Source organism: Mauremys mutica, chromosome 12, assembly GCF_020497125.1.
Source record: "Mauremys mutica isolate MM-2020 ecotype Southern chromosome 12, ASM2049712v1, whole genome shotgun sequence".
NCBI lineage: Eukaryota > Metazoa > Chordata > Testudines > Geoemydidae > Mauremys > Mauremys mutica.
The window spans coordinates 23,309,695-23,336,539 of NC_059083.1; the positions used below are offsets into that span (position 1 = coordinate 23,309,695).

Here is a 26,845-nt window from a genome sequence, read left to right on the forward strand (position 1 = left end):
ACTAAGGCACTCTATTAGGTACATCTGCGCTTTTTCTACACCAGGTACGGCCCCACTCCCGCAGTATTTCAGTGGTATGCTCCAACCAGGGTTCAAACTACCTCTCCCCCCAGCAAATAACCTTAACTTACCGACAAGAGTTTGATGTAGCATAGGCCAACCATAACAATCTTTTCCAATATATGCTCCCCAGTGCTTGTGCCCAATCATTGGCTGAGGCTGCCCCCATGAATTTTTAACGTTTTTTTGATCTTTAATCATTGTACCTGAGCTAGGGGCTGCAGGACTGGGCCCAAACAAATCCGACATATTAGCCATTAACACAAGAACAGTAAATTCCCTTCAAAATATAAAGACTATTGTTTCCCAATACAGTGGAACACTCAACAGGTGCTTTCGAGGGGTACGAACCACAGGGATCCCAGACGAGCCCCCAAAAAATGTAAGCCCTTTCTGCAACCTCTGAGTTGGCAGCAACAAGGGCCGGGTTCAGTATTTCCAGGGGTTCCTGTTTCAATAACACAATGCAAAACCGGCTGCGAGCCCCCACCCCAGTGACCTGGGACAATTACCTACCACCCACCCCCCCGGGCGCCTCTAGGAGGCAATACTTCCCCCCACTCGCAAGCACGACAAACCGTGAAACCAGAGGCAGAGTCCAAAGGTTGTAGCAACAATCCTTTTTATAAAGGAGGGAAACAATGCAGCTCCACGTTGGAGAGACACCCCAAGCAGGAACTATACACAAACCATAAGCAAAAAACCCCACCTCCAAGTACATTTCCCCCTTAGGGACTTAAGTTTCAACATCACCCCAAAGTCCCAACAACCAAAGATCCTCTGTCTCTGGTCACTGCCACCCCAGAGGTTCAAAAGTTTATCTGCAGATTTTAACCCCCCCAGCCTGGGTGGAAATGGGGGGGGCGCACACGCAGGGTGTTAAGGGACCCCTTATGTGGGCTCAGGGCCGACTGCCCTGCTTCTCTGTGGAGTTCTGCTGTACCCTTCACCACGACTGGCTCCACTTCCACCAGCTGTGCCGCTCCTTCAGCAGACACATGAACCACGTCAGCTGTCCACGCGAACCGCTCTATCTAACACTGCTCCACAGTTCCACGGGCTGCGCCAACGTGCTGCAGCGACTGCTATCACATCCACTCTGCCAGCTGCTTAGCGATCGATCTTCAGGCTCCCGGACTCAGTGATCTCAGCTCCAGTTTTTAAAAGCTTAGCTCTTTTAGTGATTTCAGCATGTAGTAGAGGAGCCCCAGTGGCCACCTTGGGCCAACGTGCATTCAGGTCAGCAGTCTCCAGATGGCCATCCTAAAGGATATCAAAATTAGCTCTGCTCTTTAACAGTGGAGAGAGGAGGATGTGCAATTGGTGTCAGGGTAGATCTCATCCTGAAAAAAAAAAAATAAACTCTGCTTACATAATTAAAGAATTGCCATTTGTGGAACAGCTTACACAAGGGCAGTGTGCCATGTACAGAGAACAACTGAGATTTTACATGATCGCGTCTCCATCAAACTGAAGTGATAAAACTGGAACAAAATTCCAAAGGCCAAAATATTCCATGTAGCCCACTGCACATTAGGGCTATGGCAGGGCCCCTCCGTGCCAATCAAACCAAGCTGAGTCTGAGTTGGTAGGTGTGGATGATATGAGCTGCACCCTGCTCTTCATATGAAGATCCTGGTTCATTGCATGGGCTGACCTGGAGCATGAGCGGAGGAAGAGCAGGAAAGACCCTGTTCCACCCTGCAATCCCTTTTGGGCAAGGTGCATCCCTGGGATGCCAAGGGAGGGAGTGTGATTGTGGACTGGCCTTTGTGGAGGGCGAGGAAAGGGAAGAGGAGGCTTGCAGCAGCACCCCTCTCTGCATATCCAACACAAATGCCAGCTGACCAAATGGGCCTCCAGATGTGCAGAAGTTGAGTGAACCCAAATCACACAAGCCCATTATCTGAAAATCGACCGATATTCCGAACAACCCGGACGGGGTGGGTAAGTCAATAGATCACTCGTGGGTCATGGCATTTTCTAAAAGCCTGACCAACTGTGTATACAGTAGTGAGACACAGACCTGACTTTTCCTCCAGATACACGCCTTCTCGTTCACCACCCTTCTGGGTCCCTGTCCTTCCCAACTCTTGTGCACTGCAGCGGATGGACTCTCAGTAGATAATTCTCCCACTGTGCAGTTCACGAGAGAGAGCCCTTTGAGGGTTATGTCTGCACAGCAGCTGGGAGGTACAATTCCCAGCTTGGATGTTCATACCTGTGCTAGCTCCCTCTTTCTTCTTCCCTCCTCCTTTGCAGTGACAAAATGACATGCGATAAGCCCCCTGTCAAGCTCACATCGTGGCTGGGACTCCCCTGTCCCGTCCTTCAGAGGCTGCGTCCCCTGCCCGCCTGGGAACTGGGAGTGGGGACTCCACTGCAGCCCTCAACCCCAAGCCTGGGGAGGGTGAGGAACCCTAAGAGGAGCAGAGGTGAAGCAGAGAGGGCTGAACAGCAGCAGAGGGGGCTGACCGGGGCGCTGAACTGGAGGATGGTGGGGGTGATGGGAATGGTCACGGGGGCTGAACTGATGGGGGTATGTGATGATGGAGGCTACGAGGGACTGAAACTGAGGGGGGCTTGAATTGAGGGGTTTGGTGGGGACATAACTGATGGAGCACTGGGGGGACAGGATTAATTGCTTATCAGGGTGAGATCTCCTGGAGCAAGGACCTTACCCAATACGTGTAGGAGAGAACACTAATATTCACACACTCTGAGGATGGGCTGAGTGGGTGGGGGGTGGTGGTGTCCATCAAACATAAAGGAAGTGATCTAAATTTTTTTTTATATATTTAATGATTTATTGGGCCAATTTCATGATTTCTGGGGGGTTCAACTCATACATTTTGATCTCTTATAGTAAACTTTCTTTAAAAAGGGGACTCAGGGAATTACAGACCAGTCAGCCTAATCTTTGATACTTGGAAAGACACTGGAGCACATAATTTCTATTGTCCTCTCTGGCCATATGGGTGAATGCAATCCAATGCCTTCCCTGTCAGCAATGGAGACACTGTAGCATGGCCTCATGTCCCACCATATTGAGTGCACAACTCATTTCAAAAGCATTTTAAAATAAATCTGTATCTTCCCTAACCTAAAAGAATACAATATTTTAATTGGGAACTGATGGAGAAAGCAGCTGTGAATAATCATTAATATGAATATGAATATTATATTAATAACATTAATAATATCTATGTAAAATTCATTTTCCCCCACTTCCACAAATATGTTGACACAATTGTAGTTTTTCCTCCTTTTTTAGCAGTGAGGGGAGGTTACTCTAACTTTAAAAATATGTGGGATAAGACTAATTCAGATAAATTTCACAGCAATAGATACATTTCACCTAGCTGATAAGCAATAGTAAAAAGAGGCATGGATAAAAATAATCTCTCATTCTTAATATCTGTATTCATAATACAGAGAAATAGTATCTGAGAATGGGAAGCATCTAATACTATTATATATTTATTTTGTTCTTTATTTGTTAGGCCAGTGAGATATGGATATTGGTCAGTTTCATTATCCCATTTCTGAATAGAAAACTTTTGTATGAAGTTGAAGCCTAATAAAAGAGAGATTTTGTTTGATTTTGTTCTTGTTTTGAGTTTTAAATTAACTTTAAAAAAAGTTGCATACAGGACTAAACCCAGGAACTGAACACCAAAACTTTATATGAAAAATGTTCTAATAAACAAAATGTAGGATTTGTAGTGAAATGATCTCTCTAAATTTATTTTAGTGCAGACTCTCTATCATAATACAGACTGTTACACAGAAGAAAAGTGCCGCGTTCAGTGGCACGGCTACTATCTGTTTGTGTGATACAATTCTACTTTATTCCCCACTTACTAGAGGAAAAATTACTCAGGGATATTTCTTTTATAATTAATTATTCCTCTGCATTGTATGGTTATTAGCAGAGGCAGGTCCAGCAGTGCAGCTTGCACTTGAAGGGCAAGATAACATTTTTTTCTTTATTATTAATTATTATTTTCTTGGTTCTCAGAATGGCAGAAGTTCAACCAACAGCCTTAGACTAACTCTTAAGAAAGCTGTCTCCTTCACAGATAACTTTATAGTTGCAGTGGGCAGTTTCACTGAGCCCTCAGTTATTGAAACAAACAGTCAATAGATAACTACTAAGCAAATCTGAGAAAACTCCGAAATCCAGAGTTAAAGATACACTAAACTCACAGGTTATTATAAGCCAGGGTTCGACTTGCAACACCAAGACACATTTGAATGCAAAGAAATGCACAATTAAATTATCCCAAACATTGAGCTCTCTTCCTGTAGCTCCATCCAAGCTTTCTGTTGCTTGGACCAAGCTTTTGGTTGCTGGGACAGGTTCCAAAAAAAAAAAACCCTACCCCATAAAACTCTCTTGCGACTCTGCTCCAGCCAGCTGTGTGAGAAGCGGATGACTGGGCAGAAATCTCAGTTGAGGTCCATAAAAGGAATATTGAGTTGTTGTTTTTTGTCTCTTCATGCCAATAAAAACCATGTGATTTCTTGCCATTCCCCTCCTTTTCCTCTAGCATTGAGCCTCAGTCAGTGCACAGAGAGGGAAGGATTCAAAACATTAATTACAAACCACTAGAATTACCCCAGATGCTCAGATGAAACAATCTATACTTGAGAATAAGCTACTTTATTAAGAAGGCTTCTGCTGGATTCAATGCAACTCAAAGGAAAGGGGTAGCCAGGAGCTCCCCAGAGACTCTGGAGCTGTGGTGCCATTTGTTACATAGACACAAGGTAGGGGAATAATTTTTGTTTTATCCTTTGACCTGGGTGTATGCAAAGTGTGAATGAACTGTACCCTGACAGCTAGTGATGAGCTAGGGATGGGTGTGTGTGTGTATGAATCTTCAGGACCAGGCTGTATTTACATGGAACACACCCACTCTGCCAGGTACCTAGCAGACCGAGCTGTGTAATGTTGCCCAAGTGATCAATTTTGTCTGGTGTTGGGTTACAAATCACTTGAATATTGAATGCAGGGGTCATGGGATGTTGTTATCCTGATTGTTTGAGTAAAGGGCAGCAGAACTGTGCTGAGCTTGTCCTGACTGAGGGAGGGTCACCCTTAACTCAACTGAACCCACTAAGCAAGGGGCTCAGGTGCCAAATCTATGTGGAGGTGGGTGTTGGTGTCTGTCTGGTAGTGTGGGCTCTGTGTAAGAATTGTAGGGGGCTCTTTGTTCCTGTTTAGAGATAAAGCTCCTTAGCCTCTATGGAGAGTTTTAAGTGACCACTAGAGCTGAAATAACTGATAAACTGGGTCTATAGGACAATGTCTCTGGTGAAAGACATGGTGCAGCCTGCACAAGCAGTGAGGCTCCCCTGCTAACAGCTGAAATCACTGAGAGCTCTGCTAAGTCCTGTGACCATAGGACATCCCAGTGGGTGCTATGGAGTGGCTGGAGGAGCAAGTGACATTTTTCCCTGTCCTCCCTTTCCTGGATGGGAGGTGAACTCACGTGAACACATCTATTAATTTGGGGTTCTCCCTGACCAAGGATATCAAGTGTGAGTGGGGTGCATTGGAGAGAGCAGAGAGGGGCACGTTAAAGGAACTTTTGGTTGTTAGACTTAAGACCCTGAGGCAAAAGGACATTCGCCAACGTACTCAGGGGTGGGTGTTTTGATTGTGGTACTATGCTTTCGAATCCTGCGTGTGGCATTTTCCCGAGTCAGTGCGGGTTACTTTCCTCCATTTTATTAGATGTTTCTTTTCTTACCCCCCACCCCCATGCTTGTGAGAGGGGGAAGTTTTGCCTCTAGAGAAAACTGTGGTGTTTGTGTAATTGTCCCAGGTTACTGGGTGGGGACTTGAGCTGGTTCTGTGCTGTATTGTTAAGAGGCACCCCTGGATATTGAACCCGGCCCTTCTTGCTGACAACTCCACCTGGCAGAAGGGTCACACAAGGATGAATATTTTTCCTCAGGTTAAAAATATCAAATGGAAAATTCTTAGAAACAACCCAACAGACCATCCCTGCTTAGTTGGCATCCTTCAGTTCCTGCAGAGGAAGTCTCCATTCTCCCTCAATGACATGGGAGGGGGAGGGGAAAGAGATGGGGGGAGGGGTTGATGGTGAAAGGCAGGAAGTTTGCACAGAAACAAACTTCCCCCAAATAATTTTTTGCTGAAGTTATAAAAAACCCACCTATGGTTACCCTGAATCCAGTGATGTTTTTTCACACACCCCCTGGCATCCAGCTGGGTGCCCAAGTGCATCCCAGGTGCAATCTGCAGGGCAATGCTGGGGGGGAGTCAGAAGCACAGGACAGTGATGTGGGATGGGGCTGAAAATGCCCCCAGCCGGGCTGGTGCCAGAGTCCTGGCTGGGCTGGGTCTGTTCTCTGTGGGGCCAGGCTGGCTGGACTCCTGCCCAACAACACCAGGCAGGCTCAGCATGTGGCAGAGGTGTGGGTAGCTCAGGCTGCAGGAGAGGGCAAGAGGCAGGCCCAGAGGCACATAGCGCTGTGATCCGGGTTGGGGCAGAGGCTCAGAGCACCCTGGGGATGAACTGGGCTGGCTCCCTCCGACAATGCGGGCCAGATGGAGGGATAGGCGGGTGCTCCTCCTGTCCATGGAGCCCTGACGTGACCCACGACAGCTTCTCTGCTCTGCCTCCACCCTGCCTCCCTGCCATAGAGTCCCAGGGCTGGACACAGCCCCTTCCAGCCAGGCAGCCAGGGATTGCACCAACCCTGCACCCACTGCTGCAGGGCTGCCACCAGCCACAGCCCAGGGCAGCACCTGGGCACAGGTCAGGGATGGTGGGGGGGGGTGCAGGTGAGGGGCTGGCATCCACAGCCATTGGCTCTTAGCCCAGAATGGCAACAACAGCAGCTAATCAGGTGAAGGAAAGCTCTTGAGTGACACTTTAGCACCTGCCCAGGTGTTCCTGGCCCTGGACCTTGCCCACCTCCCAGCCGGCAGCTAGAACCAGCCCAGGGGATGGCTGGGGGAGCAGGACCTACGGGGTGGGGAGCACGGCTGCATGGGACACAAGAGAGTGACACAGGACAGGCTCCAGCCCAGCGCACAGACCGCTGAGCCCCCCCTACACTGCCCTGTTCATCTCCATGGGCGCTGTGCCCTGCAGCCGTGCGCTGAGCCTGCCGGGTCTCAGCCCTGCTCCCAGTGCCCTGCCCCGCCCCGGGGCCCCTGCACTGAGCGTCTCTGCCATGCGACTGCAGCTGGAAGTGGCAGTTCCCTCGAGGCCCCTCAGTGAGGGTAACAGAACCCCCCACCGCGCTCAGCCGTGCTGTGTGGGTCCAGGCTGGCCGCTGGGGTCAGGGTAATTCGGGGCGGGGGAGGAGCAGAGGAAACCACACTCACAGCACAGGGCTCCCCAGACAGCTGCATCCCCTTTGGGAAGGACCCAGGTGTCCTCTCCCTCCCTCTTCCCCCACCTCCTTCAACTTTCCCTTCTTGTCCTGCCCAGCTGTTAGGTGCGCGCTGCCCTCCATAGCAAGGGAGTTGTCTGCCCCCCCCCCCCCCCACACCTGACCCTGCTCAGTCTCACCTCTGCCAGACTCAGCGCTGTGTCCCTGTGCCATGCACTGACATGTCTGTTCTCAGCTCTCCCCTCCAGTCTCAGCTCTGTGTGTGTGTGCAATGCAGGGCAGTGATCAGACCTGTTTCCAGACCCTCACCCTGGTTTCAGGGCTGGGGGCCAGCGCCCTGCATTCAGCACTGTCAGACGGCCTGTTCTATGCACTTCTCCTCTGGGTCAGCGCCGAGCATGCCAGTTCTCAGTCCCTAACAGTGGCACGGCTCTGCTCTGTCATGCTTTAGTGCAGTCTGAGAAGCGTTCAGTGGGAGCTTGTCCCTGCAGAGCTCCTTGGTCCCCGTTATTTCCCCATGTGGTGCTCTGACTCTCCCCTGACTTGGCCTTTTCCAGCACAGACGTGGGTCATGGGACTCTGGGGAGTGGCCACCTGGAGCCCAAATCAGACAGAAACTACGCTACAGTGGGAGAGGAGCGGCTCCTGAGATGCTTTTGTGGATACAGCTAGTGACACAGGCTGGTCTAGGACAGGGGTCTGCAACCCGCGGCTCCGGAGCCGCATGCGGCTCTTCAGCCTCCTTGTTGTGGCTCCCTTTGGCCTTGACAAAAGAAAAAAAAAAAAAAAAAAAAAAGAAAAAAAAAGAATAACGGTTATTTATTAATTTAATTTTTATTTATATATTATTTTATTTTTGTTTATTTTGTTGCACAGTTATCTTGGAGTTCGAGGTGATACTTTAACATCGAATTTTTAAAAAGTTTTTATAATTTGTCAGTTAAAATATGCGTCACATCCACGTCTATAGCCCTCACCTTTACCTGCAGGCGGCTTCTTGAGTGTGCGACCCCCGCGGTAAGCTAACCATGAATACATCCCAAAAAAGAAAAATCTCAGAAGAAAATAGAGAGTTTAATTCTGCATGGACAGATTCCTTTGCCTTCACTGCCAATGACGCTGGCTTACCTGTGTGCTTGATATGTGGCGAAAAATTAGCAAACAACAAAAAATTTAACTTTGAAAGACATTTTCAAAACAAGCACTCAGCATTTTCTGAAAAGTACCCAACTGAAGATCGGCGAAAGAGAGCGATTTCGGAACTACTACGGAAAGTTGAGCAGAGCAAACATACTTTCAAGAAGTGGATCAACTCTCCAAACTCAACTACAGCTGCTAGTTTTGTGGCAGCTCATGAGATCGTAAGGAGAGGGAAGCCGTTCACAGATGGAGAATACATGAAAGAATCGTTCATAAAAATATCAGAGCATCTATTCTCTGAATTCAAAAACAAACAGGAAATTATTCAGAAAATTAAAGAAATGCCTCTCTCTGCAAAGACTGTCAAGGACAGGACCATTAAAATGGCAACAAACATCACCAGTAAGCAAATTGATGACATCAATTCAGCTCAAGCATATTCAATTGCCTCTGATGAGTCAAGTGATGTAAACGATATTGACCAGACAGTACTGTTATGCAGATATGTGAACTCTGATGGGCCACAGGAAGAAACTGATTGAACTCATACCGCTAAAGGGCCAAACGCGGAGACAGGACATTTGTGAGGCTGTTTTGAGTTGTCTAAAAAGCCAAAGGAATAAACACTACTCACCTGGTGTCAGTGTCTACTGATGGTGCACCCAGTATGAGAGGAGCACAGAAGGGCTTTGTGAATTTACTTCAAAAGTCGCCAGATCGAGAGCTGATGACGTTTCACTGCATCTTGCACCAAGAAGCACTGTGTGCTCAAACATTCCCCCCTGAATGTGTGGAAGTGATGAACCTCGTTATTAAGATAGTGAACAAAATAATTGCAAATGGGTTAAACCACCGACAGTTTTGTTCATGGTTAGATGAAGTCGAGAGCGCATATTTGGATCTCCTGCTGCACAACAGAGTTCGGTGGCTATCAAGGGGAGACGTGCTGAAACGCTTCGCTGCTTGTCTGGAGCATGTTAAAACCTTCTTGGGAAGCAAAGGCCTCAGCTATCCCGAACTGGGAGACCTTGATTGGCTGGAAAAGTTTTATTTCATGGTGGATATGACAAGTCACTTAAACACGCTGAATAAAAATCTCCAGGGAAAGGGAAGCACGGCCCTGCAGTTGCTGGAGGATGTTCTGGCGTTTGAGCGCAAGATGACAGTGTTTGCCAGAGATGTACAGAGAGGTACGCTCTCTCACTTCCCCTCCCTGAGAGAGTTCAAAGAAGAGAACAATCACATAAATTGTGATTATTTACACCGTGCAATTATGGCAATGCAAGCTGCATTTGGAGAAAGATTCAGCGAGTTCAGAAAGGAAAAAAACACTCTGTCCTTCACTGTCACACCGCTGGACATCGACCCATCCATGCTGAACATATCCACATTCACAGGGATAAGTCAGCCCGATCTTGAAATTGAACTGGCCGACATAGCGGATAAAGACTTATGGGTATCCAAGTTCAAAAGCCTGACAGCGGATCTCGAAGAAGTCGCCGGTCAGAAGGCCACTCTCGCTAAAGAGCACAAATGGAATGATATTGAAAACCTCCCCAAACCCGACAAACTTGTTTTTGAAACATGGAGTGCCATTCCCAACACGTATATGAACATGAAAAAGTATGCATTTGGAGTCCTGTCCATCTTTGGCTCAACATACTTATGCGAGCAAGTTTTCTCGAGCATGAACTTCATAAAGTCCAAATATCACTCCCGCCTCACAAATGAGAGCCTACAGTCCTGTGTGAAGATCAAAGTTACATCTTGCAGCCCCGATATAGGGAAGATCAGCATCGAGCTTCAGAAACAGAAGTCACATTAAACAGGTGAGAACACTAGCATTTAATAGGCTATTATTATTCAGAAAAAAACATTTATTTCAGACCCGGAGCTGATGTAGTTTTTTATTGTATGTTCAGGTGCTTTGGTTGATTGCTGGCCGAGAAAGAAACCCGAAGAGGATGAGAGCACACTGAAATGGACTTGTCAAAAAACGTTCCTAATTTTATGTTTACTTTTTAAAAACTGCTAAGCTGCAACTATATATTTTTTTATATTAAAGTGGGCTATGTTTTATTTTAATTTTACACAAATACGGGAAGGACTCAAAAAGGCCTGCATAGTTCAGTGTTTAATTTATTTCAAAGTAGGCCTACACATGCACACTGCACTTCTGTTTGTTGTATTCTGTTGTTGTAACAGGTAAAATTAAAAAAAGATTAAAACTTTTAAAAGTTTATAAGCAGTGTTATGTTTTGCGGCTCCAGACTATTTTTCTTTAGTGGAGGAGGGGGCAAAATGGCTCTTTTGATAGGAAAGGTTGGCGACTCCTGGTCTAGGAAGTGAACACAATGTTGCAGCTGTTGAACCGCTGTGAATGGAAACATTGTTGCAGCGCCTGGTATAAACTAGCCTAGAGGTTGTCAAACTGTGGGACGTGCGTTCATTTCCATGAGGTTTCTGAGGCTCTTCTGCAGGGCTGTGCAGCTCAAAAAGCGTGTCTCCTCCCCAACAGAAATTGCCCCAATAGAAGCTATGACCTCCCCTGCCTGGTCTCTAACATCCTGGGACCAACACGGCTCTAACAACAACCCTGGCACTCTTGACATTCTGGAAGGGCCCGAGCGTCATTGGCAAACCTTAACTCCATGTTAACAAAGGTTTTTTGCCTTTCAGTTTATTATAGTCCACAAACAAGCAGGAAGAAGTATCAGAGGGGTAGCTGTGTTAGTCTGGATCTGTAAAAGCGGCAAAGAGTCCTGTGGCACCTTATCGACTATAGTATTGGAGTATGAGCTTTTGTGGGTGAATACGCACTTTGTCAGATGCATGTAGTGGAAATTTCCAGAGGCAGGTAGGTAATAATTGGAGATTACCAATCTCCTAGAACTGGAAGGGACCTTGGAAGGTCATTGAGTCCAGCCCCCTGCCTTCACTAGCAGGACCAATTTTTGCTCCAGATCCCTCAGTGGCCTCCTTAAGGATTGAACTCAGAACTCTGGGTTTAAGTAGGCTAATGCCCAAACCACTGAGCTATCCCTCTCCTACCCAAAGGGACATTTGTTACGTAGAAACAAGGTAGCCTAAGAATCAGGCTAGAGATAACGAGGTTAGTTCAATCAGGGAGGACGAGGCCCTAGTCTGCGAATGGCTAGCCAACTACAAAAGCAGTTTCTCCTCCCTTGGTGTTCACACCTCAACTGCTAGAAGAGGGCCATCTAGACTGAACACTGAGGGCTTGGCTACACTTACAAATTTGCAGCGCTGCAGCAGGGTGTGAAAACACACCCTCTGCAGCGCTGCACTGGCTCTACAACGCGCCAGTGTAGTCACCGCCCCTGCGCGGGGAGCCGCGCTCCCAGCGCTGTCCGTTATTCCCCACAGGGAAGTGGAGTACGGACAGCGCTGGGAGAGTTTTCTCCCAGCGCTGGTGCTTTGACTACACTTAGCGCTTCAAAGCGCTGCCGCAGGCAGCGCTTTGAAATGCAAGTGTAGCCAAAGCCTGAGTCCCATTGGGTCTAGATGATACCATCAGAGATGCTTAGTTTTGCAGTTCTCAAACTGTGGATTTGTGTCTCCAGAGATAACAAGCTTGTTAACAGCAAAAATGTTTTAAAATAATATAGAGAGGTGAGAAATAACAGACCTCAATCCTATTGTCCCTCTGCAAATTTGTGTGCACAGAGTCAATCCCTTACCTCTCTCTAAAAGTGCAAAGTTTCAAAAAATTAAATAAATAGAAGATTGTTGGGGGCGGAATAGATCTGGAGAAGGAGAAGTCTGGAAATAAATGTGAGACGGGAGGGACAGACAGTAGAAATAAAAATGAAACTGTTTGAGCAGCATATTCCAGAAGTCTTGAGGTCTTTCTGAGTGTAGCCTTCATTGATTTGAGATCTACCATGCCATACCATTATAACGGAAGCAGACCGTAAAAGAGACCCAGTTTGGGAATATTTTAATGAAGTTCCTCTACTTGTGGGTAAGACAGGCATGCATGCAAAATGCAAATAGTGCAACAAAGAAACACAAGGCCTGGTGGCCCGAATGAAACAACATCATGAGAAGTCCTCCTTCTCAGGAGGAAGCTGTGTTGAAGATGATGAAAGGAACATGACTGAACATGCAGGATCTTCAGGTTGGTAAACTTTTTTATTTCATACTCCGTTCTTGAGGACTGCCTGTCTTCCTTCTGGACTATTCTTGAATTCTCATATTTGAGGAAAAAATATAGTTGTTACCCTATAGTGTTATCATTTTTGTTTCAGTTGTGATAAAAAATAAATAGCTGAAATAGGCAGATCTTCCTTTTACAATTTCACCTTTAAAGTAGTACTGAGTGTCAGTGAATGCAATGAGTAATACTAAATAAGCAGTATGGTAATAATAATTAAATAACTGCATTGACTTGTATTGTTTAGGAGAATCCATCCTCAACATACAGGATTCTGAAGACCATCCACCTTCAAGATCACCATCATTTTCTATTGTTTCAGAAAAAACAACAAAGAGTCTTGTGGCACCTTAGAGACGGACAAATTTATTAGAACATAAACTTTTGTGGGCTTTAGCCCACTTCTTCAGATGTGGGAGTTTAAACTGGAGTTTGGCAGGTGAACAAATATATACTTACAAAGATGGGTGTGAAGCATTATTATGCAGAGGACCAGTGTTAAAGAGTCCAAGACAATTAGGGTGGAGGTGGCCCATTACTAGCTGTAATGAGAAGTTGTGAATACCATAAGTGCGAGAATGTTTTTTGTAGTGAGCCAGCCATTCCCAATCTTTGTTCAAGCCAAGTGTGAGACAATCAAACTTGCAAATGTATTGTAGCTCATCTGTTTCATGCAGGAGTCTGTTTTTGAAGTTTTTTTCAAGTATGGCAACGTTCAGATTTGACATGGAGTGTCCTGGGAGATTAAAATGTTCTCCCACTGGTTTTTGAATGTTCCCATTCCTATGTCTGATTTGTGTTCATTTATTCTTTTGCATATAGACTGTCCAGGTTGGCCAATGTACAGTTTCAGAGTTATCTGCCAATGATACTGCTTCAGTCACATCATGTATGTCACATAGCCACAGTATACCACCTATAGCAAAAAGAAAAAAAAACCCTCCATCATCCAGAAACAACCATAGAAATGTTTGTGATAAAAACTAGCAGATTAAAGAGAGGTAATTGATGAAAAAATTGCCCAGTTTGTTTATGCAACAAACTCTTCTTTCCGTATGATTGAGAACCCACACTTCTTTAATATGGTTCAGTCATTAAGACCAGGATACAGTCCACCCAACAGAGCAGATGTCACAGACAAATTGCTGGATAAAGTGTATGAAAGAGAAATTAAGCATTGTGCAAAAAGTCTAGAGGGTAAAATTGTTAACCTGAGTCTTGATGAGTGGAGCAATGTCCACAATGATCCTGCTGTATGTGCTTGTGTGACAACAGAAGAAGGGAATGTCTTCCTTACAGAAACAACTGATACATCAGGAATAATGTATATGGAAGGATAAACAATATTGCATCTGAGACTAAGGTTTACGATTTCAAAAGGGCTAACTTTACTAAATTAAGGCGACTAGTTAGGGAAGTGGATTGGACTAACATATTTAGGGATCTAAAGGCGGAAGACGCTTGGGATTATTTCAGGTTGAAGTTGCAGGAGCTGTCAGAGGCCTGTATCCCGAGAAAGGGAAAATGGTCCTTAGGTAGCAGTTTTAGACAGAGCTGGATGAGCAAGCGTCTCAGAGGGGTGATAAAGAAAAAACAGAAAGCGTACAAGGAGTGGAAGATGGGAGGGATCAGCAAAGAAACCTACCTTATTGAGGTCAGAGGGTGTAGGGATGCAGTGAGAAAGGCCAAAAGCCGGGTAGAGATGGACCTTGCGAAGGGAATTAAAACCAATAGTAAAAGGTTTTTTAGCCATATAAATAGGAAGAAAACCAAGAAAGAAGAAGTGGGACCGCTTAAAACTGTAAACGGAGTGGAGATTAAGGATAAGCTAGGCATGGCACAATATCTAAACGAATATTTTGCCTCGGTCTTTAATGAGGCTAATGAAGGGCTTAGGAATAGTGGCAGAGTGACTGATGGGAATGAAGGTGCGGGGTTGGAAATTACAGTATCCGAGGTAGAAGCCAAACTTGAACAGCTTAACGGTAGTAAATCAGGCGGCCCGGATAATCTTCATCCTAGAATATTAAAGGAATTGGCGAGTGAAATTGCAAGCCCATTAGCGATAATTTTTAACAAATCTCTAAACTCGGGGGTTGTACCGTTTGACTGGAGATTAGCTAATATAGTTCCTATTTTCAAGAAGGGGAAAAAAAGTGACCGGGTAACTACAGGCCTGTTAGTTTAACATCTGTAGTATGTAAAGTCATGGAAAAAATATTAAAGGAGAGAGTAGTTACGGACCTTGAAGTCAATGGCAATTGGGACAAATTACAACATGGTTTTACGAAAGGTAGATCGTGCCAAACCAACCTGATCTCCTTCTTTGAGAAAGTAACAAATATTTTAGACAAGGGAAATGCGGTGAATCTAATATATCTTGATTTCAGTAAGGCGTTTGATACGGTACCGCATGAAGAATTACTGGTTAAATTGGAAAAGATGGGGATCAAAATGAAAATCCAGAGGTGGATAAGGAACTGGTTAAAGGGGAGACTGCAGCGGGTCGTATTGAAAGGTGATCTGTCGGGTTGGAGGGAGGTTACCAGTGGAGTTCCTCAAGGTTCGGTTTTGGGTCCGATCTTATTCAATCTATTTATCACTGACCTCGGAACCAAAAGTAGGAGTGGGCTGATAAAGTTTGCGGATGACACGAAGTTGGGAGGTATTGCCAATTTCGGAGAAGGATCGGGATATCCTCCAGGGAGATTTGGATGACCTTGTAAACTGCAGTATTAGTAATAGGGTGAAATTCAGTAGTGAGAAGTGTAAGGTTATGCATTTAGGGATGACTAACAGGAATTTTAGTTATAAGCTGGGGACGCACCAGTTGGAAGTAACGGAAGAGGAGAAGGACCTCGGAGTCCTGGTTGATCGCAGGATGACTATGAGTCGGCAATGTGATATGGCCGTTAAAAAAGCTAATGCGGTTTTGGGATGCATTAGGCGAGGTATTTCTAGTAGAGATAAGGAGGTGCTAGTCCCGTTATACAAGGCGTTGGTGAGACCTCATTTGGAGTACTGTGTGCAGTTTTGGTCTCCCATGTTTAAGAAGGATGAATTCAAACTGGAACGGGTACAAAGAAGGGCCACTAGAATGATCCGAGGAATGGAAAGCCTGTCGTATGAAAGGAGACTTGAGGAGCTCGGTTTGTTTTCCTTAACCAAAAGAAGGTTGAGAGGAGATATGATTGCTCTCTTTAAATATATCAGAGGGATAAATACCAGGGAGGGAGAAGAATTATTTCAGCTCAGTACTAATGTGGACACGAGAACAAATGGATATAAATTGGCAGTCGGGAAGTTTAGGCTTGAAATTAGACGAAGGTTTCTAACCATCAGGGGAGTGAAATTTTGGAACAGCCTACCGAGGGAAACAGTGGGGGCGAAGGACCTCTCTGGCTTTAAGATTAAGCTTGATAAGTTTATGGAGGGAATGGTTTGATAGGAGAACGTGATTTAGTCAATAGGTCAATAACGTGCAACCACTGGTAATTAGTACCGAGGGTCAATGTTGGGATATTGAAAGTCTTTTTCCTGAGTGTCTGGCTGGAGAGTCTTGCCCACATGCTCAGGGTTCAGCTGATCGCCATATTTTGGGGTCGGGAAGGAATTTTCCTCCAGGGTAGATTGGCGGTGGCCCTGGAGGTTTTTCACCTTCCTCCGCAACATGGGGCAGGGGTCGCTTGCTGGAGGATTATCTGCTACTTGAAGTCTTTAAATCTGGATTTGGGGACTTCAACAGCTGAGTCAAGGGAGAGAATTATTTCAGGAGTGGGTGGGTCAGCTTTTGTGGCTTGCATCTTGCGGGAGGTGAGACTAGATGATCATAATGGTCCCTTCTGATCTTTAGTTCATGATTCTATGATTCTATGAAATGTACACACAGCAGAATACTTACAAGAAGTAGCAATAAAAGCTATAACAAACTGTGAAAAAAAATTCAAATGTCTAGTATGCAGCTTGGTCACAGACAATGCTGCAAGTGTATCCAAGATGAGAAGAAATTTAGAAGAGAGTCTCAAGCTAATAACATATGTTTGCAGTGCTCATTTGATGCACCTTCTAGCCAAAGACTTCAGTGTTCCAGAAATATTTTTTTTAAATTGCAAAACACTTCCATGACAACCACTTTGCAGCAGCTGCTCTGAAAAAAATGGAAGGAACCAAGCTAACACTCCCACAAGATGTGTGATGGAACTCAGTAGTGGACTGTTTTGAGCACTATATCAAGAACTGGCCTCATCTGATGACAGTGTGTGAACAAAATCGTGAAAAAATAGATGGCACCGGCACAGCCAAAGTTCTCAACATTGGGCTTAAGCGAAATGTTGAACACATGCTGAGTACCCCAAAGCCTATTTCTGTAGCCTTGAACAAAATGCAGGGAAATAGCTGTTTTATTGTGGATGCTGTTGAAATTTGGAAGGAACTGAGTGAGATCTTAAAAAGAGAAATATGCAATGACAGAGTTAAATTACAAGCATTAAAAAATGAATGGGACAAGCACTTTCTCTAGCTCATTTTCTTGCAAATATTCTCAATACTTGGTACCAGGGTCAAACCTTAACTGCTGAAGAAGAGGAGCTGGCTATGACATGGATATCCAGCAATCATCCTTCCATAATGCCAACTATAATAAACTTCAGAGCTAAGGGTGAACCATTCAAGAAATATATATTTGCTGATGATGTTTTAAAGAAAGTCACACCAGTGAACTGGTGGAAATCACTTAAGCACTTGGATTCAGAGACTGTTGAAGGGATAATCTCACTTTTAACAGCAGTAGCTTCTTCTGCCAGTGTAGAAAGAATATTTTCTTCCTTTGGACTAATTCATTCCAAACTGAGAAATCGTTTGGGACTTGAAAAAGCAGGAAAGCTTGTTTTTCTTTCCCAGATTACGAACAAACAGGAAAATGAAGGTGAAGACGACTGAGTTAACTGCAGAAGCCGATATTTTAAGTTTCTCATGTTGACCTGGCTGACATAGTCAATTTAATTTTTGTCTTGTTTTTTAAATATTTCATTTAACTATTTTAGTTAAAAATAATTTTAACAAAACAAACCTGATTTAAAAAAACCTGAATATTTAACTAAATTAAAAAATTCATATGCTTGTTTTGTACAATATTCTATGCTTGTTGTTGAAGAAAAAATCCAGAATACATAACGTTGTTGTTTTAGTGAAATAAAACAATTTAAATGTCTGTCTGGTGATGTTCTCCTCCTAATACAGTATGGCAAGAAAATCCTCCAAATATTAATGATTAACCTCTTGAATTGGAGATTGTTCACCTCCCAATGACTTCATAAATATCTGCTTCAGTTACCTTTGGTAAATGAAATAACCAAACAATCATTGGTTTTCTGATATAGCTTTAAAACTAATCTGAGAAGTTTTCAAAATAAATCACTGTTTAAAAATGTATAGTGTGTACCTTCTAAAAATGAAACCTACATCTGTCTCTAAGTTGTGAAGAACATGTATTAAGGTTATAACAACGAACACAAATGCACTTTTATGCAGAAAACCAGGATTAAATGGAGTCTTCCTGACTAGTGATTTAAATCATGATTTAAATGAAATCCACTCTGTTTGATAAAGTATTTTTCTCTTCCCTATCCTGTTGTGCAGATCAAGTTACAGTGAAGATGAAAGTTCTTTTATTCTGTCCTAGCTTCGCAGTGAGCGCCTCTCTGCCTGGTTTGATCATTTTCTTCATTACTTTTCACATTCACAAGCTGGAATCAGGTAGGAATCTCACTGTTCCTGCTGCTGCTTGTAGGATTTGTTTCATTGCAGTGATTTGTAAATTGTGCCTGTTCTATTCCTTTGTACAAAACTGAAAAAGACAAAACAAAAAACCCTACAAAAAATCCCAGAACGGATCAATATCAGTAAAGAATAAGTCTCCACTTCCTCCCCACCCCTTCACAAGGAGTAATTCTCAACCCGCTGCACATGTTGCAACTCAGTGTCTCTATATATCTAGGTACTTGTATGGCTTTCATTACCATAGTGTCTGAGTTCCCTACATTATATGCTTACATCCTCTTTGACCCACTCCTGTGTCAAACACCGAGGCAGCCTGAGCTGTAGCTGAAGGGATTTGGGCTCAGTGAGGCCAAGGCAAGAAGTGAGTCCCAGAGTTGAAGACCTTTTACTGAAAATGTCCTGGCAGAGGCCCAGGCCCACTAAAAACAGTAGGAGAGGGACAGAGGAGGAAAACTCGAGAACCTCAGCTCTTCTCAGAGAAAATTGTGTCATACGCGGTGAAAGATGGTGGTCTCCAAAGAAGCTGGGTTCCAAAACACTAGGGTGAAATCCTACGGGTTCTCTGATGACTTCAGTGGAGTCAGGTTTTCGTCTTTTCATCAGTCACATATTAAAACCAACACCCAGAATCACATCAGAAATATAGTGAAGGCCGGAACAGATCATAGAGCTCAGGTATACCGTGTATATCCTCAGTTCAACCCTGCCCATTCACAGGGCACTGAAATGGCACTATGGCATATCAAATTAATATAAGGGGAGTTCTCAGTGACACCCATACCTGAGCTGGCCTGTCACTTTCTACTATAAATGCCTTTTTCAGTTGCTTGTAATTTTGCCAAATTTCAAATATTTGGGTTGAAAATTTGCATGCCAGGCTGAATTTTTGGAAAGTTTGAACCTACTGACCTTTCCGTTTATAGCATGTTTTTCCCCCTCTGAGCTTGTTCTCTTTTTGCTTTGGTGTATTTCACAGCCCAATTCAGCGTGACCGGTCCTGATCACCCTGTCACTGTCCGGATAGGTGAGGCCACTGTGTTACCCTGTCACCTGTCCCCCAGGATGAGTGCTGAGAACATGGAAGTGAGATGGTTCCGATCTAAGTTCACTTCAGTTGTTCACCAGTATTATGAAGGAAAGGATCAGTATGGAGAGCAGATGCCAGACTATCATGGAAGGACAGAGCTTTTGAAAGCTGGCATCACAGATGGGAATGTTTCCTTGCGGATTCTTAACATCAGTCGCTCAGATGAAGGACAATACCACTGTTTTGTTCAAGATAATATTTTTTATGAAGAAGCCCTATTGGAACTGAAGGTAGCAGGTCAGCAGCTCTTGTCTGTATTATCTTATTATGGTCTGCAGGTTTTATTCTTTCCTACTGCAACAACTGTGACTAGCAACTTGTGAATTATTTTAGAGTAACACACTGTGTTACAACCACATTCATATACTTTCCAAAATATGCAGACAACTTTCCCAACATTTTGTTAAAGACATTTTCAGAATGGTCAAGAGACTTCCTTGCCCAAAATAAATTTGTGATTGACTCCAAAAGGGGCCCTTTCTTAGGAGGGAAAGGACTTCTGAACCAATAGTTTTCCAATTTCTCTGCACTCATTTTGTGGATGTGTGGCCAAGGTGGAACTGCCCGATTTATACGCTCTTCTGATGTGGTCACTACTGGTTGTTATTTAGGGGTGCAGTGAAAATCAGTTGCAGCTTTCTGATTGGCTGAGGCCATATAATGGTGGTGGTGCTGAAGTTGTGTATTTACCACTTCTAGATACAGCTGAGCATTGGTCCCCTGCTGCTCTGACACTGTAACTGTAGAGTTATTTAGTTATTTATTTAAACAAAGGGGAGGAAAAATCTGTCCAATGCATTGACCCATAAGAGGTTTTTAAATTTAAATGAAGTGGTTGGATTTCAACACTCAGTTGGTCTTGTGTTGAGAGGACAACATCTCTCATTGAGTCAGTGAAATTATTTTAAATACTTGTTCACATGTTTTCCTGGGTCCATGAATATTGGGAATTCAGAGATTTGGGTATTCATTTGTCCCATCTACATGAGTAAGCCCTGACCTACACTATGGGGTTAGGTTGAATTTAGCTGCGTTAGGTCGATTTAAAAATCACTGTCTCCACACAATCAACCCCGTTCTGTCAACCTAAAGAGCTCATAAAATTGACTTCTGTACTTCTCCCTGACGAGGGTAGTAGTGCTAAAATTGACCTTGCTGGGTCGAATTTGGGGTAGTGCGGACGCAAATCGGCGGTATTGGCCTCCAGGAGCTATCCACGAGTGCTCCATTGTGACCGCTCTGGACAGCACTTTGAACTCCGATTCACTAGCCAGGTACACAGGAAAAGCCACAGGAACTTTTAAATTTCATTTCCTATTTGGTCAGCGTGGCGAACTGAACTCAGCAGCACTCACCAGCACAGGTGCCCATGCAGTCCTCCCAGAATCGTAGAGTGTAGAATGTTGACCCAAAACTCATCCACGCCTCACTCTTTTCTGCCCACTTCCCACCCAGCTGTGCAGTTATTCCTTCCTCAGTTCCAGTGGACTTTGGGAATTAATAAATGTTTTTTTTCCCTCCTCTGATCAGTAAATATTTTGTACAGAGTTGGGTCCCCATAAAGATCGTGTGAGATTTTTATTAGGGGAGCAGTTGGCTGTGACTTCATTTACTGTTAAAAAGAAATTGGGATGAGACAAAGCCTGGCAAATTTCTCCCCAATAGGCAATATTAGAACGATAGGGGTCTAAATAGACATGAGCTCTGCGCCTGAACCTGAGTTCTGAGAATAGTGAGAAACAACAAGTCAGAGATGGAGGAGGGAAAACCTTTTCCCCCGCCTGGTGCTGAGAACATGAAACGCATCCAAGGCTCATGAATTGTATAATCACTGTGAAACTTTCATGAAATGCAGACAACTGTATAACCAAGGGGACAATGCTTCTAATAAATCTTTATTTCTGTTTAGTTTTAACAGAATGGGATATAGAAATCTGTAAATGTCGTGCTCTTTCCTCCAACAAGCAAAACTTTTGTACAAGTTTGTCTCCTCATATGCTATTTATGTGCTTTTTTTGGATGACATTTTTTAACCAGAAAAAGATGAAAATTCTGATGCTGCACCACTAACATCAGTTAGAACAGGGGTCCTCAATGCGGTGCCCGTGGGTGCCATGGCACCCACGGGGGCATCTAAAGGCACCTGCGTCCTGGCCAGCGGTGGAGCATCCGCCAGAATGCCGCCAAATTTCTGCGGCGTTTCGGCGGCAACGCCTCTCGATGACGTCACTTGTTGGCAGCAAGCGACGTCATCGAGAGGCATTGCCGCCAAAATGCTGCAGAAATTCGGCGATATTTTGGCGGGTGCTCCACCGCCGCCACGGTCCTTCATCTGGCGCCCACCAGACGAAAAGGTTGGGAAACACTGAGTTAGAACTTCACCATTGACTTCAATGAGTGTAGGAACAAGCACTGAATGCACAAGTCATATCGCTAAAACAATAATTCTGATAATTTGAGGGCCAGAAATTCCAGTCTGCAGCCCCAGAGCTCCCAGTAAAGCCAATGGGAATGTGAGAGATATAAGGAAGCAAGGTTGGGCTCTACTGGATAGATTTTGTAAAAGTATTTTTGGTCAGCTAATGCCCACTGGAATCAGTGGGAGTTAGGCTCCTAAACGTCTTGAAATATTGGGCCCTAATTCCATAAGGAATTCAAAACTTTCAGAATCGTAAATCCTTGAAAATAGTCAGTTACTGTTGGACACTTAAGTCTAGTGTGGCCACATGGTTAGTAAAACATGAATGAAATGTTAGTTCTCTAGAGGCCAGGGATTCATATCATGAAAATACTGTCTCCTTTAAAACTGCATTAACTGAAAATATTCTTAAATAACTTGTATTTACATCTGTTTGTTTTATTTCCTTTCTTTAGGGAAATATCTTGGAGAAATCAGTAAGTTCAATTTTTTTCCACATAGAACCTTTTCCATTAAGTTGTTTGCTGTTTTATTATTGATGATGATAAGGATGAAAGAGATATCAACTTGCAAATCATATGAAATATAATAATAAGGTGATCATGTATTGATAATAATTCAGTATGTGGGTAACGGGAAATCATAAATAAACCATTATTTGAAATGTATCTTCTCGGTAGTTGAAATTCACCAAATGCTGAAGGCAATATGAAGTGGGAAACGAGGAAGACTCTGTGCCCCAAATGTCCTTTCCCCTCATCTGACAAGTAAATATTTTGGTCAAAATTGGATGATCCTACAGAGCACATGTAATTTTATTTTGGGAGCCGCTATTTCATTTAATTTTAAAAATAAATCAGGTTGAGACTGAGCCTAGTGAATTTAATCTCACCAGCAGCAAAGGGAAGGAAAGGTTACTAAGGTTCCCCTTTGCTTTAGGGGATAGTGATCTGCGTCAGCCCTTTACCAGTACAGACTACCCCTTCCTCTCCACCCTCGCAACCCACTGGTACAGTTCTTCCCTCATTCGTCCCAATCGTAAATATTTTGTACAAAGTTGGATCATCATTAAGATTGTGAGTGATTTATATTACGGGAGCAGTTTCTGATTTTATTTAATGTTAAAAAAGGAATTGGGATGAGACTAAGTTTGATAAATTTCACCCCAGTAGGTAATATGAAAAAGTTAGACACAGTAGAAAATAGTGGTTTGAACAGAAATGAGCTCTCTGCCTAAACTTTAGTACTGACAACAGTGAGAAACGACACATAAGAGATGGAGAAAGGAAAACCTTTTTCTCTTGGTATTGACAACATTGAAACCCCTCAAAGACCAATGCATTATACAATCACTGTTCAACTTTCACAAAAGTCAGACAACCATATAACTAAGGGAAAAAAGCTCCTAATATTCACTTATGTTTATTTCTGGTTTTTTTTTAGAGGAACAGGTTACAGAAATTGGTAAGTGTCATGCTCTTTCTCCCATAAAACTTTTGTACAAATTCCTCTCCTCATAAGATTGTTTGTTTGTTTATTTGTTTATTTTTGGGAGGAGTTTTTTTAACAAGAAAAAGATGAAAGCCCTGATGCTGCACCACTACCATCAGTTAGACCTTCCCCATTGACTTCAGCGAGTGCAGGGGTGGCTCTACCTTTTTGGCCGCCCCAAGCAGTCATGTGCGGGAGGCGCCCCGGAGCCGCGGGAGCAGCAGACCTCCCGCGGGCATGACTGCGGAGGGGGCGCTCGTCCCGCGTGGCTCGGCTGGACCTCCCGCGGCTGCGGACGGTTCGCGGGTCCGGCGGCTCCGCTTGAGCTGCCGCAGTCATGCCTGCGGGAGGTCCAGCCGAGCCGCGGGATGAGCGCCCCCTCTGCAGTCATGCCTGCGGCAGGTCCAGTCGTCCCGGGGCTCCGGTGGACCTCCCGCACGCATGACTGCGGCAGGTCCGCCGGCCCAGCCTGCCGCCCCCCCCCCCCGGGGCTCGGAGCGGCAGGATGAGCTGGGGCCGCAGCCTTTTGCCGCCCCCTAAATTTTGCCGCCCTAGGCACCAGCTTGTTTTGCTGGTTCCTAGAGCCGCCCCTGAGCGAGTGTAGGATCAAACACTGAATGCACAAGTCACATCAGTAAAACATAATGCTGATAATTTGAGAGCCATAATTTCCACTCTTTGCACCACCAAAATGCCCATTAAGGCCAATGGGAGTATGTGAGATACTAGGAAAGAGGATTGGGTTGCTGTAGCCGCACTGGTCCCGGGATATTAGAGGTACATGGTGGATGGGGTGAGATCTTTTATTGGATCAACTTCTGTTGATGAGACACACTTTAGAGCTACACAGAGCTCTTCAGGTCTGGGAAAGATACTGCAAATGTCACAGTTAAATACACGGTGGAACAGATTGTTTAGCAAAAGTAGTTAGCAGAGTCTGGTGCTGCTTCGAATTGGTGTGTCTAAATCTCTGGGGAGTTTGCTTCTGATGATGAACTTGGAGACACACCAACTCAAAGCAGCATAACTTTGTTAGACACTATAGTCATGATTTATGGCTTATTACAATAATCTGTAACCCACAAACCCCTTCTCCCCCTTTTCTGTCCTATAACTGCAGAGGTGTGGATAGGTCACGTCACCTTAAATAGTCCCTTAGCATATGTGTTAACTACTTATGCTAAACAATCTGTTCCACCTTGTATGTAGCCGTGATGCTGGGAGTAACTTTCCAGACCTGAAGATGAGCTCTGTGTAGCTCAAAAGCTTGTCTTTCCACCAACAGAAGTTAACCCGTTAAAATCCCTATGGGAATTCGCAGGTGCTCCTTGCCCTGCCTGTGGGTTGGAAACGGACTCTTCTCCACAGACCTCAGTGGTTTCCCTGCCCATAGCCTGGATCAGTGGGGTTGTGAGGGACAGGCTGCATGGTGGGAGGCTGGAGTTGATTCCGTCCTAGAAGAGAAGCACTTAATTAGTGTGTGTTTGTTTCTGATTCTCTGTTACCTAGATGATCTTCAAAGAGAACTTGGTAAGTGTTTCTGTTTCTCGAATGCAGCAGACCTTACAGCCCTGCAATCAGGTCTCCCGTGTAGCCGCTCTGTGCCGACCTCCCATCAGCATAATTAAATTACCCCCAGCTAGCGGCAGTAGGTATGACAGTGGGAGAGTGTCTCCCACCGACACAGCACTGCCCACACTGATGCTTTTGTTGGTGAAACTTCTGTAGGGCAGGGACATGCCTTTTTCACATCCAGACTGACAAAAGTGTTACTGACAAAACTGCTAGTATGGACACAGGATAAGAGCCAAACTTCCCACTCACCCACCCTGAGTCTGGGTGTAACAAAAGAAAACCTTTATTACAAGGCAAAAGGAACCCAGCATTGTTTTGGGAAAACACCACGGCCATGATTCGAAAGCATGTAAGCCTGAGCAACCCCCCACTCCACAGTACATTGGGCAATTTTCTTTGCCTCAATTTCCCACATTGCTGTTTGAAAATCCAATGAGGGAACGACCTGTAACACACCACTCCCCTCTCCCATCACTGCAGCCCACTCACAGCTGGTTATTCTTGATCAGCCAAGACCCAGAGTTCAGAGGTTCCCTCCCACCCCTAAAAGGTGTGTGTGTGTGTGTTGGGGGGGTATAGAGCAATGCATCCACTACTGCCTCCACCTCTGCAACTGGCTCGCTGCTGCTGCTGCTGTTGCTGCTAACCCTGTCACCACTGCAGCCCTGCCCCCACACTAGGTCTACAACATGGCCCCTACACCTGTTCATCAGCGGTTTCAGCTCTTGCAATCACTGAACTGAAACAAGGGCTCTCCAATCAGATCTGGGTTTAAGCACAGGGGAGGGGAGGGGAGAATTAAATGGTACCTAGGTCTCTCAAAGGGAAATTCATAGCATCAGGCAGGAACACCTGTCCCCACCTGCTCTGATTTTCACTGGGTTTTGGCATCTCTATCCCCTGCTTAGCCAGGGAGCTTTAATATAGGGTGTCACTGACATACCCAGGGTACAATCCAGACTAAGGGGTGGCTGTGTCACCCCCGCCCTGCAACCTGGGTGCCCCAGACAATGCTCTGCCTCTGTAGCCTCCTACCTGAACATCTCACAAACAGCCTCCACTGGGGCTGGATTCTTTAATTGATTTGCAGATTAAAACCAAGGTCTTAATCTGGCATCAGAAGGGGACTGGGAGCCAGTGAAGGGGCTGGAACATGGGCCTGTTGTGTTCACTGTGGCCTAAGCCCTGGAGAAGGCCGGCAGCTGCGTTAGGTACCAGCTGGAGCCTTCCCACTCAGCTGTGGATTCAGTGATCTGCAGTAACCCAGCCTGGCGGCAGCAGAGCCTGGGATCACTGTGGCCAGATCCTTGCCCACAGGAAGATGCAGAGTTTCCTAGTGAGCTGGGATGTTTAGACACTGATGCTACCTGGTCACCTAGGCCTAGTGAAGGGTCACATAGGACCCGAGTCTTTGCACATTTTGGTGAATGGGGGCTGTAGAAATTCAATGGAATGAAGGGAAGTGTCTCATCTAGTTCTTCAAAATGTGTCCCTGCCTCTGAATCACTTTGCTCTTGCTTGAGTTCAGTGTAAGCCGGCTGCTCTTCATCCCAAAGCCCTGGTGTTGCTGCATTTGCTCAGCTGAGTTCTCATCCCTCTCTCTGTGTGTTTGGTTTCAGACTGGAGAAGAAACATCATCTAGCCAGGTAACTAAGCTCCTATTGCATCGCTTCCAAAGCTCCCCCTGCCCTGAGATTTCCCGTCCCTTTTTCTCATACAGTTAACGTTCTGCACTAGCTCT

At 44.9% G+C, this 26,845-nt stretch overlaps 1 protein-coding gene across 2 annotated transcripts; it reads left to right on the top strand.

Moving 5' to 3' along the window:
* Positions 1-4,661: 4,661 nt before the first annotated feature.
* On the top strand, positions 4,662-26,845 carry LOC123344921 (myelin-oligodendrocyte glycoprotein-like). Of its 2 annotated transcripts, none has more exons than XM_044981423.1 (7): positions 4,662-4,833; positions 18,392-18,508; positions 19,509-19,556; positions 22,494-22,514; positions 23,482-23,502; positions 25,039-25,059; positions 26,724-26,845. In XM_044981423.1, the coding sequence occupies exons 2-7, from the start codon at positions 18,409-18,411 to the stop codon at positions 26,744-26,746; spliced, it is 234 nt and encodes a 77-aa protein (XP_044837358.1). In that variant the 5' UTR covers positions 4,662-4,833; positions 18,392-18,408; the 3' UTR covers positions 26,747-26,845. The 2 variants fall into 2 exon arrangements, with proteins under 2 accessions (XP_044837358.1, XP_044837357.1); XM_044981422.1 differs by having other exon boundaries at positions 19,509-19,856; positions 26,724-26,769.